The following is a 17690-nucleotide window of genomic DNA, read 5'->3' as shown; positions in this document are numbered from 1 at the left end:
TTTTATGGCTGCACATGATAGAAGCAAATTGGAAATGAAATACACCTTTTAATTAAATTTTGGGAAGAGCAAAATCATTGTAATTTGTCCTCACTGATGTCTAGACCTGTCTCAATTCCACTCCCCAGCAACAAGGGAACCCAAGTACCCACAAACTCACCCCAACAGGCACACGCACCCACAACCCCAACCCTTACAGGCACACGCACCCACAATCTTACCCCCACAGGCACATGCACCCACAATCTTACCCCCACAGGCACACGCACCCACAACCTCACCCCCCACAGGCACACGCACCCACAACCTCAACCTCACCCCCACAGGCACACGCACCCACAATCTTACCCCCACAGGCACATGCACCCACAATCTTACCCCCACAGGCACACGCACCCACAACCTCACCCCCCACAGGCACACGCACCCACAACCTCAACCTCACCCCCACAGGCACACGCACCCACAACCTCACCCCCACAGGCACACGCACCCACAATCTTACCCCCACAGGCACATGCACCCACAACCTCAACCTCACCCCCCACAGGCACACGCACCCACAACCTCAACCTCACCCCCACAGGCACACGCACCCACAACCTCACCCCCACAGGCACACGCACCCACAATCTTACCCCCACAGGCACATGCACCCACAACCTCAACCTCACCCCCCACAGGCACCCACGTACCCACAACCTCAATCTCACCCCCACAGGCACATGCACCCACAATCTTTCCCTCACAGGCACACGCACCCACAACCTCACCCCCCACAGGCACACGCACCCACAACCTCAACCTCACCCCCACAGGCACATGCACCCACAATCTTACCCCACAGGCACACGCACCCACAACCTCAACCTCACCCCCACAGGCACATGCACCCACAATCTTACCCCACAGGCACACGCACCCACAACCTCACCCCCCCACAGGCACACGCACCCACAACCTCACCCCCCCACAGGCACACGCACCCACAACCTCACCGCAACAGGCACACGCACCCACAACCTCAACCTCACCCCCACAGGCACATGCACCCACAATCTTACCCTCACAGGCACACGCACCCACACCTCAACCCCCACAGGCGCACACACCCATAACCTCAACCTCACCCCCACAGACACACGCAACCACAATTTTACCCCCACAGGCACATGCACCCACCAACCTCAACCTCCACAGGCACACGCACCCACAATGTCACCCCCCCCGCCACAGGCACACACTCCCACAACCTCACCCCCCCACAGGCACACATACTCATAACCTCACCCCAACAGGCACCCATCCCAACTCCATTCCCACAGGCATAGCCCATCCCACTCCCACAGGCATAGCCCATCCCCACTCCCATCCCCATTCCCACAGGCACAGCCCACCCCACATCCCCATTCCCACAGGAATGCACCCCCATATCCCCAATCTGATAGGCATAGCCCATCCCCATTCTCACAGGCATGCACCCCCACATCCCCACTCCCACAGGCATAACCCATCCCCACTCCCATCCCATTCCCACAGGCGTAGCCCACTCCCACCATCCCCACTCCTACATGCCCACAGGAACCACCTGCCAAACTGCTCATTAATTTATTCACTGTGTGTTCATCAGCCAGCATTCCCTTTCTTCCCCTCTCATTGACCTACTTTGGCTCCCAATAAAGAAAATTCTCCCATTTTAAAATTCTCATCCTTGTTTGCAAAGCCCATCCTGACCTCACCACCCTCGGCCTCAGTATCCTGTGCTTCTTCCATACCCTCCCAGATATCTGTCTAATTCCAGCCTCTTGACCATCTCCCTGTTAGCAGGCATGTCTTCAATGCCTACACCCTAAGCTCTTCCTCCCTACATTTCTCCATCTCCCAACTTCTCTCTTCTTTCAGATACCCTTTAACCTCTCTCTGACCAAACTGTTGTTATGGAAGCATCATACTAAAGTGTGAGCACAATACAGTTAAAACATCTCTGCTTTGATTTAACTGCCAGCTTCTGTAAAATATTTTGTAATATACCATGCTATTCAATTTTCCAATTCATTTAAAAACATTACGCAGTTACTCCTGAGTGATTTCAAAACATAAACACAGCACAAAACAACATTACAAAAATGAATTACGTTTTCATGTTCCATTATATACTTGCTCTAAACAAAGCTGCACGCACGTTTCGAGAACACTTTTACAAAGCTTGTTATCGTTCAATCAAATAAATTAACAGATGTATTCTTGCAATAGATTATCAGTTATTAAATAGTGAAAAACTGATAACCAGTCATTTGGTAGTACAGACATTGAGTATTGCTAATAAAAGACACATTTTGTTGAAGATTTTTGTCTTGCACTCATCAGGACATTTCGCAAGAATACTAATTTCAGGAGAAAGTCAAAGATGCTGATTGGTTAGCAAAGTTGTATAGAAGCAGGCGCAATGTGTGTATGAGCTGAAATAACTCCATAGAGGCCGGTATCCCGTCACCAAGTCACCTTTTATTTATACATGCGTAGTGTTTGACACTGGTCCAGATCCCTCAGAGCCAGCTCTCAGAGAGAACAGAACCTCTGACACCCCTGTTTATATCTATCAGCCAGGACTCACTGATTGGACCAGATTACAAGCCCCAATCGGGGAACTCATATTCTATGAGGTCCACCTGGCTGACCTCATTACAATCACTATATGAGCAAAATAGAATACAATCTTTAAAACCAAGCAAAGATATTGGAGATCTGAAACAAACAATAACAATAATAGCTGGAGAAACTCAGGAGGTACGACAGCATGATTTAAAATTCAAACAAAGCCGGACACAGTTAACTGTCAATCATCATCAACTGGTCCATTCGCCATTCCAATGCTTCAACTAATCTAATTCCACAGTTACAATCAATCAACTTAATGTATTAATGCAAAGAAGAAACTGGAGAAACTCAGTATCTATGAAGAGAGAAACAGCATTACCATTCTGAGTCGAATCTGAACTTTGAGTTTATATTGGACTTGAAATATTGACTCTGTTTCTCTTCCCACTGATGCTGTCAGACTTGCTGAACTTTTCCAGTGCTTTTTTTTATTTCAAACCTCCAGCATCTGAAATATTTTGCTTTTGTGTATAATCATGTGCTTTGTCCACCTCATGTATCAAGAGACATGAGAAGAAAATAACTAATTATTGAATCGATGATGAGCTATCTTCACACAGTGGATCAAGCAGCATTTAAAAGGGAAACCGAAACAGGTCTCATTCACAAAACCCTTCAATAGTCTGGCTTGTTCAGAAAACAGGTTCTTAAGTAACTAAAGAATAAATTATCAGTGTGTAAAAACTACAGTTTAATTAAAGACAAATTCTGGCTATATTCTGTGTTGCAAGGTACTGTATTGGTTTATAGTGTAGCTATGAATGCTTGATGGTTGATGTTGAATTCAGCATGCCACATTGACAGATTAACTGAATAAAGGAAATCTTTTCCAATGCCTCTGCCCCAGAGGGCAAAGTAATTAGCAGAAAAAACAGAAGAGATAAGAGCAAAAAACCTTTTCTTGAACAAGAGGAATATATTGCCTGATAGCATAAGTTCAATTCAATTCTACCTCACATATAGTATAAAATGCTGATTTTCCCCTGAAATTGATATTCTTGTGAAGCATCCTAATGCATGCGAGTCAAATAATTTCCAAAAAATGTGATTTTTTTTCTCAGCTCAGCACTGCTAAATTTCTGTATTATAGCCGCCAGTTTATTCCACTTGCCTGATGGGATGCTGGATGTTCACTTATTAAAAGCTTTCAAATGGGAACTGGATAAATATTTTAAGGAGAAATAACTTGGGGGAAATGGGTGAAGAGGTGGGGAGTGGGACTAAATGGTTTGCTCGTCAGGAAAGCTGGCAGAAATTTGATGGGTCAAATGGCCATTGTCTGCATGATACTGTTCTATGACTCTCTTTTATCAAATAAGCTGATGTTGACCGAGAAAAGACATTTAAAATTACAAATGGGTTTGGTAGGATAGACATAGAGAAGCTGTTTCCACTTGTGGGGAGTCCATAAACAAAGGTTATAAATGGAAAGTAGTTAGTAATAAATCCAAATGGGAATTTGGGAAAGATTTCTCACTGAGAGTGATTAGAACCATTGAAAATAGGAGCAGGAGTAGGCCATTTGGCCCATTAAACCTTCTTGGCCATTCATTATGATCCTAGTTGATCATCAAACTCAGCCCCCTGTTCTCGTTTTCTCCCCTTTGGTAGCTTTAATCCTCAGAACTATATCTAACTCCTTCTTAAAAACATTCAATGTTTTGGCCTCAACCACTCCACTGTGGCAGAGAATTCCACAGGCTTGCCACTCTCTGGGTGAAGATATTTCTGCTAATCTAAGTCCCAAATGGTCCTCCCCATTTCCTTAGACTGTGATCCCTGCTTCTGAACCTCCTTGTTACCAATGTCATCCTTCTTGCATTTACCCTGTCCAGTTCTGTTAGAATTTCTTCATTTCTATGAGATTCCCTCCCCCTCATTCTTCTGAAGTCCAGCGAATATAGTCCAAACCATCTTCATATATCAGCTCTGCCATTCCAGGAATCACTGAGTTAGATGTGGACTTGGATATGTCAGGGAATAAGGAGAGTGTGAAAGCTAGAAGGAAAGAGGCAGGAAGATGATGGAGATGGGAATACATGAGACGGGATAGAAGAAGTATCATATGGAACATGAACTGTGACAGAGATTGTTTGATTAGAACAACCTGTTCCTATGTGGCTAATTCCATTTCATTCTGTGTATTAAATGTTGGGCAGGAATATCCAACATTCTCGAATAAAAACAAAGAATGCTGGAGAAACTCAGCAAGGCTGGCAGCATCTGTGGAGAGAGAAACTGAGTTAACGTTTTGAGTCCCATATAAGTTGTTGCTGGAAGGCTAGTGATAGGAGATAAGGGAATAACTCAATAAGTACTTTGTGTCAGTCTTCACAGTGGAAGACATGAGTAATAGCCCAACAATTAAGAAGAGTCAGGGGACAGAGGTGAGTATGGTAGCTGCTACAAAAGAGAAAGTGTGAGAAAAGCTAAAAGGTCTAAAATTTGAAAAATCTCCTGGCCTCGATGGACTAGATTTCTGAGGGAGGTGGCTGAGGAAATAGCGGAAGCGTTGGTTGTGATCTTTCAAAAGTCACTGGAGTCAGGGAAAATCCCAGATGTTTGGAAAATCACTGTTGTAACCCCCTTGTTCAAGAAAGGATCAAAACAAAATATGGAAAATTATAGGCCAATTAGCCTAACCTCGGTTGTTGGGAAAACTCTAGAATCCATCGTTAAAGATGAGATTTCTAAATTCTTGGAAGTGCAGGGTCAGATTAGAACAAGTCAGCATGGATTTAGTAAGGGGAGATTCATGCCTGACAAACCTGTTAGAATTCTTTGAAGAGGTAACAAGTAGGTTAGACCAGGGAAACCCAGTGGATGTTATCTATCTAGACTTCCAAAAGGCCTTTGATAAGGTGCCTCACGGGAGGCTGCTGAGTAAGGTGAGGGCCCATGTATTCGAGACGAGCTACTGGCATGGATTGAGGATCGGCTGTCTGACAGAAGGCAGAGAGTTGGGATGAAAGGCTGTTTTTCAGAATGGCAGTCAGTGGTGTCCTGCAGGGTTCAGTGTTGGGGCCACAGCTGTTCACTTTATATATTAATGATCTGGATGAAGGGACTGGGGGCATTTTGGCGAAGTTTGCTAATAATACGAAGTGGATAGGCAGGTAGTACTGAGGAGGTGGGGAGGCTGCAGGAAGATTTAGACAGTTTAGGAGAGTGGTCCAGGAAATGGCTGATTAAATTCAACATGAGCAAATGCGAGGTCTTGTGCTTTGGAAAAATGAATACAGGCATAGACTATTTTCTAAACGGTGAGAAAATTCATAAAGCCAAAGTACAAAGGGATCTGGGAGTGCTAGTCCAGGATTCTTTAAAGGTTAACTTGCAGGTTTAGTCCATGATGAAGGAAGTGAATGTAATGTTGTCATGTATCTCAGGAGGGTTGGAATATAAAAGCAGCGATGTGCTTCTGAGACTTTATAAAGCTCTGTTAGGCCCCATTTAGAATACTGTGTCCACTTTTGGGTCCCACACCTCAGGAAGGACATACTGGCACTGGAGTGTGTCCAGCGGAGATTCACACGGATGATCCCTGGAATGGTAGGCCTAACATATGATGACAGCTGAGGATCCTGGGATTGTATTCATTAGAGTTTAGAAGGTTGAGGGGAGATCTAATAGAAACTTACAAGATAATGCATGGCTTAGAAAGGGTGGACACTGGAAAGTTGTTTTCCATCAGGCAGGAATACTAGGACCCTTGGGCACAGCTTTAAAATTAGAAGCTGTCAATTTAGAATGGAAATGAGGAGATATTTCCTCAGCCAGAGAGTGTTGGGCCTGTGGAATTCATTGCCACGGAGCATAGTGGAGACTGGGACATTAAATGTGTTCAAGGCAGAGATTGATAAATTCTTGATCTTGGAAGGAATTAAGGGATACAGGGAGTGTGTGGGTAAGTAGAGTTGAAATGCCCATCAGCCATGATTAAATGGTGGAGTGGACTCAATGGGCCGAATGGCCTTACTTCCACTCCTATTTTTATGGTCTTATGAAGCAAATGTTCTGAAGACGAGTGTACGCAATCAGGTCCCAGACCTTCCTGTGGCTTGCTACTTCAATACACAATCCTGCTCCCATGCCCACATGTCTGTCCTTGGCCTGCTGCAATGTTCCAGTGAAGCTCAACGCAAACTGGAGGAACAGCATCTCATCTTCCGACTGGGCACGTTACTGCCGGCCGGTCTCAACACTGAATTCAACAACTTCAGATGATAATCCCATCTCAGCCCCTCTGTTTTCATTCTGCTCCGTAATTTTATTTCATTTATTTTATTTATCTTTTTTATATTTTTTTCACTGTTCTACACTTCATATTTCTTGACTATCTCTCTTTCTCTTGCTCCCCACTCTCTCATCACCTTTTTCCTCTCCTCTTTTCCCCTTTGCTACCCTTCTCCCCTGTTTTCCATTTTGCCTCTGCTTCACCCATTCCCCCCCCCATCCCCCACATATTTTGTCACATAGCCCTGGCTTCAGCCTTGGTCATTCACAGCTCCTAATCTCCCTGTAATCTCTCTATACACTGTCATTATCACCTCGTTATTGCTACCTTTGCTTCTGGAGCCAGGACTCCCCTTCTCTCAGCCTCGTATAAATATCTCCCCATTTCTCCCTTTTTTTAGCTTTGACAAAGGGTCAGTAAGACTCGAAACGTCAGCTCTTTTGTCTCCTTACAGATGCTGCCAGATCTGCTGAGATTTTCCAGCATTTTTCTCTTTTGGTGAAGAAGAGTGTAACCAGACTCGAATTGTTAATTTTGTTTCTCTCTCCACTGATGCTGGTAGATCTTCTGAGTTTCTCCAGCACCTTCAGATTTATTTCAGAATTACAGCATCCACAGTATGTTGCTTTAATTTGAATGCATGATATTCCAATGATTTCGCCATTTGCAAGACTTTCAACTCTTCGAAAAGTTTTATGACAGCTGTGTGTATAGCTATGTTACTATCCAGTATCAAGTGATGAGGACAGACAGTGAAAAATGTTAGATTAATACCATGTTGCTTTTCAATAATATTTGTGCCACACACATGACAGAAAATGACCAGCTCCAAAAAGAGGCAATTTCACCATTTTTCCTTGGCATTAAATGGCATTACTATCACTGAACCCCCTACTGGAATCAACCTCCTGGGAGGTGCAGTTGACCAGAAGCTGAACTGGACTAACCCATATGTATACTGACTGCAGATACAAACGTAGATTAGAGGCTGCAAATTCTGTGGCAAGTATTTCACCTGAGTGAAAGTATCCAGGACAAAATAATCCATTCAACTGGCATAACATCGAACACCTCCAACATTCACTCCCCTCACTGCCAATACTCATTATGAGTCATTGTGTGCCAGCTACAAGATGCTCTGCGCCAACTCACCAAGGTTCCTTCAATATCACCTTCCAAACTCACAACTTCCATCATCTAGAAATATAAGGAGATGTAATCAAGCAATATCATTCACAAATTCCCCACCAAGTTGCGCGCCAACCTGATTTGGAACAAAATCACCATTCCTTCACAGTCACTGGATCAAAAGCAATAAGTCCCTCCACTCAAAGATCAGTCCCTAAAAACACTGTGCGTATACCTAGGGCTGAAGGATTGCAGCAGCTCAAGGAGACAATTCATTGAAATTGATGCGTCATATTCATTCCTTACAGATTTGGCTTTGTGATGGTGAAGGTCTTCACCCACGATGTTGCTAAGAAACACGGGTGTAAGGTGCTATAAGTTCTGACTGTCCCGTTGTAAACCTCTTTTACCGAGCAGATCCTGCTGGGACAGAGGTACAGCATGTCAGTGGATTGGTGGTCCTTCGGAGTCCTCCTCTACGAGATGTTGATTGGCCAGTCTCCTTTCCATGGCAACGATGAAGACGAGCTCTTTCAATCCATCCGCACAGATGACCCGATCTACCCCCGCTCACTGGGCAAGGAGGCAAAAGACATCCTCATCAAAGTAAGAGTTTGTGTCATTTTTAATGGTGTCAATATTTAGCCTCCCTTAAGTCCCAATTTAATCCTGACATCAAGACAATATCAGTTCCCCTTCATTGCAGATGTATTTGGGGTGGCTTTTTTTTGGGGCGGGGGGGGTGCGTGGTACGGTGACTCAGTGGTTAGCACTGCTGCCTCACGGAACAAGGGACCCAGGTTCAATTCTGCCCTCCGTCTGTGTGGAGTTTGCATATTCCTCCTGTACCTGCTTGGGTTTCAGCCCAAAGATGTGCATGTTAGTTGGATTGGCCATGTTAAGTTGCCCAATTAGCTGGGGGTAAATGCAGGGATAGGATAGGTCTAGGTGGGATGCTTTTTGAAGGGTTGGTGTGGACTCAATGAGCCAAGTGGCCTGCTTCCACACTGTAGGGATTCTATGATTTTCATTTGTTACTAACTCTGCTAATCCCTATATTGTTAGACTGAAAATACCTAAAAGGTTCTTTCAGGTCTGATCAAAACAAAGTGTGTGTTTGATGTAAACCAAGTTGATTAACTTAATGTAATTTAGATAAAGCAAACCGAGGAGTGAATCTTAAATTAGCTTAAACTATTTTTGACATATTCAACACGCAAGTCTCACTGTTTTCTGTCTGTCAGATACTCCCGAGGTGATGACTGGCATTTGGAGCTCTATTTCAATTTGCAGTCGGTCCCTGAACCCCACTCCAATGGGGCAGGGTCCGTGATCCTGGGAGACAGAGTGCCTGATATTAATACTGTTCTAGTTATGTGCTGTATCATCATATTGTAGTACCTTCAGTACTTTTGCAGCTCTCAAACATAGGCGGCAATCAAGTCCAGGTAGACCCATGCTTTTGCATTCAGTCTGTTTTTTTTAAGAAGAACAAAAGGTGTATAAATCTTTATTTCTATTCCACCACCAGGAAGAAAGGAAACACTCGAGTGGCCAGTGACAAGCAGTGCCCTTCTCATCAAAGGGCAATGCTGTGTGATCAAACAGTGAAGGGGAGGGCAGGGGTTAAATCAAAATAGAGTTGGAGGGGGAAATAATACACTCCTCTCTCTGAACAACTCCAGGGTGTTGGTAGAGACCGTGTGCTCCTTCTCCAAGGACACCCGGGCTCTAACGTAACCATGGAAGAGGGGCAGGCAGTCGGCCCTAACGACACCCTCCACAGCCCGCTGCCTGGACCTGTTTATGGCCAGTTTGGCCAGGCCCAGGAGCAGACCCATGAGGTGGTATTCAACCTGCTCTAGTTTTTTTTCTTTTCTTTTGTAACCCCCACACTACCGCCTAACTGCGGTAGCGCTTATTTTTCCCCCAGCACCCATGTTGTGTGTGTGTGTGTAGGTGTGAGACACAGTGAGAGACACAAGGTGTATAAATCTTTATTCAATTTCCACCACCAGGAAGAAAGGAAACACCCGAGTGGCCAGTGACAAGCAATACCCATCACATCAAAGGGCAATTCAACCTGCTCTACATGTACTTTTCCACTTATTTCAATTGTTCATTGTCGCATACAATTAATGCTAAACCATGGTCTGTTTTGGGCAGTTAGGAGTCAACCATGTTGCTGTGAGTTTGGAGTTACATATAGACCAGACCAGTTAAGGATGGCAGATGAGATTTTATAATAATCGACAGTGGTTAGATGCTCAGCAGGAGCTCTTAATTCCAAATTTTTTAAAATATTTAATTAAAAATTCAATCACCTGTCACAATGAGATTTGAACCCACATTCCCTGAACAATAGCCTAGCCTGCTGGCTAACCAGCCCAGTGACACTATCATGATGCCATCACCTCCTTTATGTTGCAATAGTTAATCCCAACACTCATAGGATATGGTAAGAAAAAAGTTAGCTATGGCTTCTCTCCCAATCAGGAAGGTGAATATTGGATGCAGATGTGCTCAGCTGTGATGCTGCACATGGTCAAATAGTTGTTTGGTGCTCACTGCCCTGTTTTCCAAAATGGCACAATGAAGGGCTGATAGCAATGAAGCGTATGGTCATTAACCACAGGGAGTGAGTGAACAACTAAATCAACAACTTTTTAAAATATCAGAGGCTAAATTCTTTTTAAAAGTAAGTCAAACTGCAGGCACTAACAATGCCCAGTTTATGTTATCACTCTCTGAACAAATGTTTCAAAGTAAATTCAAAATATGCAGGTGACTGGATGAACATGTGTTCCTGTTGTAGTGGAGATTGATGACGTAACTCTCCTGTTGCCTGTGTGTTAGCTCTTTGTTAGGGAGCCGGAGAGAAGACTTGGAGTTAAAGGAAGCATTCGGCAACATGCCTTTTTCCGAGATATTAATTGGCAGGCATTGGAAAACAGGGAGGTGGAGCCGCCTTTCAAACCCACTGTGGTAAGTTCATAAAAACTGAAAGAACTGCGGATGCTGTAAATCAGAAACAAAAACAGACATTGTTGAAAAAGCTCAGCAGGTTTGGCAGCATCTGTGGAGAGAAAACAGAATTAACGTTTCTGAGGAAGGTCATCCAGCCAGAAACGTTAACTCTGATTTCTCTCCAGATGCTGCCAGACCTGCTGAGCTTTTTCAGCAATTTCTGTTTTTGTTGTTGTCGACAAAATAATGGTTTTGTTTTCCATCTTGCCCATCAAGTTTTTACATGGTTAAGTTTTCTTGTTCAAATTATCTTATTAGTAAAGTTTATCTAGTTATATTAGTAAATATCACAATGAGGGTAAGTAGAAAACACTAATTAGACTGATACAGGTAGAAGATCCTTTATCCAAAATGCTCGGGACCAACTGTTTTTTGGAATTCGGAACTTTTCAGTTCTCAGAATTTGGATTTTGGAGCTTTTCGGTTTTTGGATGTTTGGATAAAGGATCTTCTACCTGTATTGAAGACTCACATGACAAAATGTGACTTAGAAGTACATATGACCTTCCTGACTGAATGTCCAATAGTTTTGTTTGATAGCACTCTCTTCAGTTTTTTCACCAAGCCACAGGTACTGCAGAATACACCAGAAAGCACCAAAACGTGCCTACAGTCTGGGAGAGGGCGGATCCCGATTTCTGTCTTGTTTCATCGATGGTGAAAGTTGGATTAATGACCACGGGGTCTCACTTGCAAAGGGGTAGCTGATTTGATCAGGCAGCTAAAGCTTTCCTGTAATATTTAGAAATCCAATCAAATTGATTGTGAAGCGTAAACAGAGATAGAGGGTATTAAATCAACTAGGAGAAAGTGAGGAGATCAGAGTCGAGAGTGTGGTGCTGGAAAAACACAGCAGGTCAGGCAGCATCTGAGGAGCAGGAGAATTGATGTTTCAGGCATAAGCCATTCATCAGGAATGAAGCTTATGGGCCGAGGGTGCTGAGAGATAAATGGGAGGGGGTGTTGGGGCTGGGGTAAGGTAGCTGAGAAAGCGATAGGTAGATGAAGGTGAGGGAGAATGTGGTAGGTCAGGGGGAGTGATGGACAGGTCAGGAGGGCGGTGACAAGTTGGAGGCTTGGGACTGGGATAATGTCGGGAGAAGCTGTTGAAATCCACATTTATCTGGTGTGGTTGCAGGGTCCCGAGGCAGAAGAGGAGGTTTCTTCTTGCAGGCATCAAGTGGTTAGGGTTTGGCACCGGACCTGCATGTCTTTCGTGGAGTGGGAGGGGGGGTTGAAGTATTCAGCCTTGAGATGGTGGGGTTGGTGGGTGTGGGTGTCCCAGAAATGTTCTCTGAAATGACCCAAGTTGGTCATCCTGGGATTGGAAGTGGCAGAGGTGAAGGAATTGGGAATAAGGAATGGCATTTTTACAGGATGTAGGGTGAGAGTCGGTGGGCTTGAAGTGGATTTCTGTGGTTAGTCGGTTGCCGGAGACAGTGATGGAGACGCCCAGGAAGGGGAGGGAGGTGTCCAGGATGGTCCAGGTGAATTTGAGGTTGAGGTAGAATGTGTTGGTAAAGTTGATGAACTGTTTAACCTCCTCATGGGAGCACGAGGTGGCGCCAATACAGTCATCAATGTAGCGGAGGAACGGGTGGGGGATGGTGCCGATGTCACTATGGAAGATGGACTGTTCCACATAATGGACAAAGAGACAAGCATAGCTGGGTCCCATGCAGGTGCCCATGGCTACCCCTTTGGTTTGGAGGAAGTGGGAGGATTGGAAGGAGAAGTTGTTGAGGGTGAGGACCAGTTCAGCCAGGTGGATGAGGGTGTCAGTGGAAGGGTCCTGGTTGGGACGGCGGGAGAGGAAGAATGGAGGGTTTGGAAGCCTTCATCATGGTGGATGGATGTGTACAGGAACTGGATGTTCATGGTAAAGATGAGGTGTTGGGGTCGGGTAAATGAAAATCTTGGAAGAGGTGAAGGGCGTGGGTGGTGTCAGGAACGTAGGTGGGACTTCCTGGACTAAGGGGGACAGGACGGTGTTGAGGTAGGAAGAGATGAGTTCAGCGGGACAGGCACAGGCTGAGACAATGGGTGTGGAGTTCATGGACAATGAGGTTGGAGGCTATGAATGGGAGATCCCCAGAGGTGATGAAGTTGTGGATGGACTAGGAGATGATGGCTTGGTGATGGGAGGTGATGTTCTGATCAAGGGGCAGTAGAAGGAGTGTCTGTGAGTTGGCGTCTGACTTCAGCGGTGTAGAGGTCCGTGCACCACACTATTACTACGCCCCCCCTCCTTCTCTGAAGGGTTTGATGGTGAGGTTGGGGTTGGAGAGGAGGGAGTGAAGAGCTGCATTTGTGAGGGCGGGAGATTGGAGAGGGTGAGGGGGTGGGCAGGTTGAGGCGGTCAATGTATATAAAAGGTTGTCTAAAAACACCACTGATTGTGGCAATGCCAGGTCACCTCACAGTGTGTGCTAGAAAGACCAGCAGCACAGAAAAGGCCATTCTGCCCTTCAGCAGAACTCCTAGGTGCAGGCTGCCACAGTCCAAACTGCAGAGTTCAGACGCAAGTCACAGAGCCTGGGGCATGATGACTGTTTGTAAATCGCTTCCGAGTGTCCCATCTCAGCATTTGTTTCTGCTATTGTCGTCACCACAGGAACCCAGATCAGTTATCCGAACAATCAATTATCCAAAGAAAATACTCCCTACCTGTCTCATTCAGATGATCGAGGTTGTTCTGTATACAGTTTGGGAGTAGGTGGGACCTGAACCCAGGTCTCCCGCCTCAGAGATAGGGACAATATCACTGCACCTAAATGGTCCTTCTATTACATCTAAGGAGATACTTCTAACCAATCTGTTGAAAGATGTTATGAAACACCTTTGGAACACATGACACTTGAACCTGGGCCTCTTGGCTCAGAGGAAGGGAAGCTACCAAGAGCCCTCAACCACAAGTTTTGAGACTGAGCTCACAGACTTACTATGGAGGACATTCAGCCCATCTTGCCTTCACTGACTGTCATCTAATGCCATATTGTTTGAGCCAATGATGTCAGCAGATGACACTGTAGCAACCTGGCATTCAATTGGCTGATGGGTCAATGTTTGGGATTAGCTTTCAGCCAATTGGGGGCAACAGTGGAGGTGATGACTGAGTGGTATTGTTGCTGGACTGTTAATGCAGAGACCCAGACCATGTTCTGGGGTCCTGGGTTCAAATCCCACTGTGGCAGATTCAATAAAAATTTAGAATTAAGAGTCGAATGATGGTCAATTGTTGGGGAAAACACATCTTGTTCACTAATGTCCTTTTGAGTTGGAAATCTGCTATCCTTACCTGGTCTGGCCAATGTGTGACTCCAGATCCACAGCAATGTGGTTAACTCTTAACTGCCCCATGGGCAATTATGGATGGGTAATAAATACTGACCTGGCTAGCGTTGCCCACACCCCATGAAAAAACATTTTAAAATGCCACACAGCTCAGTCCTCTTTCCTGCTCCAAACCCAATCCCCCAACTTCCAGACGGAACATAAAATGTTTTACGGTTGCAAAGTGACCACTGAAGTAAAAGCAGTGCTTACGGAAAATGGTGATAAAGGAAAAAGAAGGACCGATGACCAGGAATCTTCAAATACATGCCTTTGAGTTGTCTTAGGTTAATATCACAATTCCACTTGTCCTGACACTCAAGCATCTTCTGAGAGTTAAAAACTTAAAATGAAATCAGCGCAATGACTCTGAATTTTCTCTGAGCCTGTCAACGATGTGAAGATTAAAAGGAAAGGAATCTGCAGCCAACAACTCACACACTTCATCTCCCCCAGCCCCTAATTCACATGGCCATCTGACTTGCTGTCCTTTCAAAGTCATGCAGAAACCTAGATACATAGAATAAAAGAAGAAGATGTTTTGATGATCTTTCATGATATTTAAAAAGGACACATCGTGGCAAATATACCAGAGTCATGTGGAGATCTGAGAAAATCAAAGGGGACACTTACTGACAATATTTTTTAAAATCGTTTAGTGCATTCTCTCAGATTGAACTGTTGATGAATATCAACTTCTTGAAAATAGAAATGTTTTCACAATTAGGGTTAAAATTATTGCAATCTCTTTCCATAAAACATCATTTTGCTTCTCTAATCACAAGTTGACATTGTCTTGACTATTGAGCTGATAGCGCCAAAAATTTCCAAATTTGGATTTCTCCCCTCTACGTCTGCAAACATTCTTGATACCTTCAAACTGCAGGAAGTCCGAGACAGAAAGCTCCATCGCCCCAGCTCATAAAGAAACTTCATAACTAAAATCCAGGCGAGTACATTGTGACCAGACTTTCTGTTGCAGTAAACATCAAAGACATTCTTGGCCTGTTGGTTGCAAAGTTTTGTTTAATTTATGCTTATTGAGACTTGTCCTATATTATCTTTCTCTTTGATTTCATTTTTATGATGAAGGATAAGTCTCAGTGAAGTTTGAAAAGCTTCTGCAACTGAAGTTCTTAAAAACGCTCTGCCTAATGTGACACCTGGGGAAACTTGAGGGGTTTAATTGAATTTCAAGTTTCTTTCGGAGTTGGGGTTAGAGGGTTTTCTGTCTAGGTATGCCGGAGATTTGGAGTGACTAAGAGTATTCACAAACCTTCAGGGAGAATCCAAATTTCATCTTTGGATACATCAAGAGGTAGCTTAATGATCAAGAACAATGCCAGCTTGTGACGAAATGATGTTTTAAGGAAATAAGACGCAATCATTTTCATCATCTATGTAAAAGTGTTTGTTATTTTCCAGGAATGGCAAGTGTCAAGTCTTATTTATGCCTTACACATACCAGGCAATGACTATCTCCAACAAGAGAGAATCTAACCATCAGCCTTGATGTTCAATAGCATCATAATGATTGAATCCCTTACCATCAACATCCTGGAGGTTACTATTGACCAGAAACTGAGTTAGACTACTCATATAAGTATTGTGGCTGTATGAGCAGGTCTGAGGTGAGGAATCCTGCAGTGAATAACTCACCCCCTGACTCTCCAAAGCCTGTCCACCATTTACAAGGCACAGGTCAAGAATGTGATGGAATACTAGGAGAAAGTGAGGATGGCAGATGCTGGGGATCAGAGTCAAGCTGGAAAAGCACAGCAGGTCAGGCAGCATCCGAGGAGCAGGAGAATCGATGTTTCAGGCACAAGCCCTTCATTAGGAGTGGAACCATGATGAAGGGCTTATGCCCAAAATGTTGATTCTCCTGCTCCTCGGATGCTGCCTGACCCGCTGTGATGGGACACTCCCTGTTTGCTTGGATGGGTGCAGCTCCAACAACACTCAAGAAGCTCCATACCATCCAGGACAAAGCAGCTTAACGATTGGCACCAGACCCACTCTGACATTCCGTAGCAGCAGTGTGTACCATCTACAAGATGCACAGCAGAAATTCACTAAAGGTCCGTAGGTCTGGAGTCACATGTTAACCAGATCAGGTCAGAACAGCAGATTGGTTTTCATAGTGGATATAACTTTGCATATAGCTTTTTATAACAATCAATAGTAGTTTCATGGTCACCTTGGCTGAAATTAGCTTTCAAGTCTCGATTTTCCTAGATTGGCCCACAGACATGGTCATGTAACCCATTGTGACTTTGCCTGTGGGGTAGATACAATGCAGTATAGCTCAAAGTAAGCAAATATAATGTAACATTCAATAAAGTATTAAAACCTTATTCCAAATTAGATTGAATGAATGATACAGTGTTACACTGCTACCATTTACATCATTTTTTGAGTTGGATTTAGTTCTTGCCAAGTCTATGGGACTGGTGATTTCTTCATTTACATTACCCAAACATTCCTGGTCAGGTAAGATGCAGGCCAGACACAGAATCAAGTTCCATCTTTATCTTCTGAAATGTGGAAAGAATGAATGAGGGTGTAAAAGCGTTCTTGCTCAGTCCAGGTTGTGAGGGGGTCCGTCAATAATCCCCCTTAGTTATGTAATAAATTGATACTCCTTCCCAGAATCCCCACCCAAAAAAGAGGCTACTTTGGGGCTTATGGGAATGATCTGAAACTTATAACAATACCTTGTCCTTGTTTAACTCCTAATGTTAAACAAAATGGTGTGCAAAATGTACGTCAAACGAAAGCCACTGTTCCAAAAAAATATTCATGCAGTATCGATGGGTTCCAGTCCTGACGAGTATATTTCCTGCATTAAAACCTTGAATCCAAATAATCTAAAAAAGTTCTCCTCTTAAAGCTTATTAATCTTACACCTCACTACTCCTTTTACACAATTCCCATATTCTGCTTTGGGAATGCCGGTGTTGGACCAGGGTGGGCAAATCACACAACACCAGGTTATAGTCCAACAGGTTTATTTGGAAACACAACCACCTGATGAAGGAGCAGCGCTCCGAAAGCTAGTGATTCCAAATAAACCTGTTGGACCATAACCTGGTGTTGTGTGATTTTTAACTTACCACATTTTGCACCTCTCCCTCTTGTTTACCACTTCCCTCTGCCATGATCGCCCCCCCCCCCACCCCCTCCACTCCACATCTCCTCACCCCTACACTTTACTTCCACCACAACTGAATTAATCTCTTGCTCAAAGCGAGGGTTTAGGAATGGAATGGTGAGACTGTAAGGGCGGGGCAATGAAGCAGCCAGG

The 17690-nt window shown here is 44.3% G+C and overlaps 1 protein-coding gene across 2 annotated transcripts in view; it reads left to right on the top strand.

The window, feature by feature from the left end:
- prkcq (protein kinase C, theta) overlaps positions 1 to 17690 on the top strand; it is a 328186-nt gene that overhangs the window by 304750 nt on the left and 5746 nt on the right. For both annotated transcript variants that reach the window (XM_043714125.2, XM_043714126.2), the window contains exons 16-17: positions 8441 to 8629; positions 10880 to 11008. In XM_043714125.2, the coding sequence (XP_043570060.2) occupies positions 8441 to 8629; positions 10880 to 11008 (318 nt within the window). The remainder of the gene's footprint in view (positions 1 to 8440; positions 8630 to 10879; positions 11009 to 17690) is intronic.

Source organism: Chiloscyllium plagiosum, unplaced genomic scaffold (assembly GCF_037043375.1).
Source record: "Chiloscyllium plagiosum isolate Xiang-an unplaced genomic scaffold, Cpla_swu_hap1 HiC_scaffold_23, whole genome shotgun sequence".
Taxonomy (NCBI): Eukaryota; Metazoa; Chordata; class Chondrichthyes; order Orectolobiformes; family Hemiscylliidae; genus Chiloscyllium; species Chiloscyllium plagiosum.
This window is presented reverse-complemented; position numbering and strand designations above follow the sequence as displayed.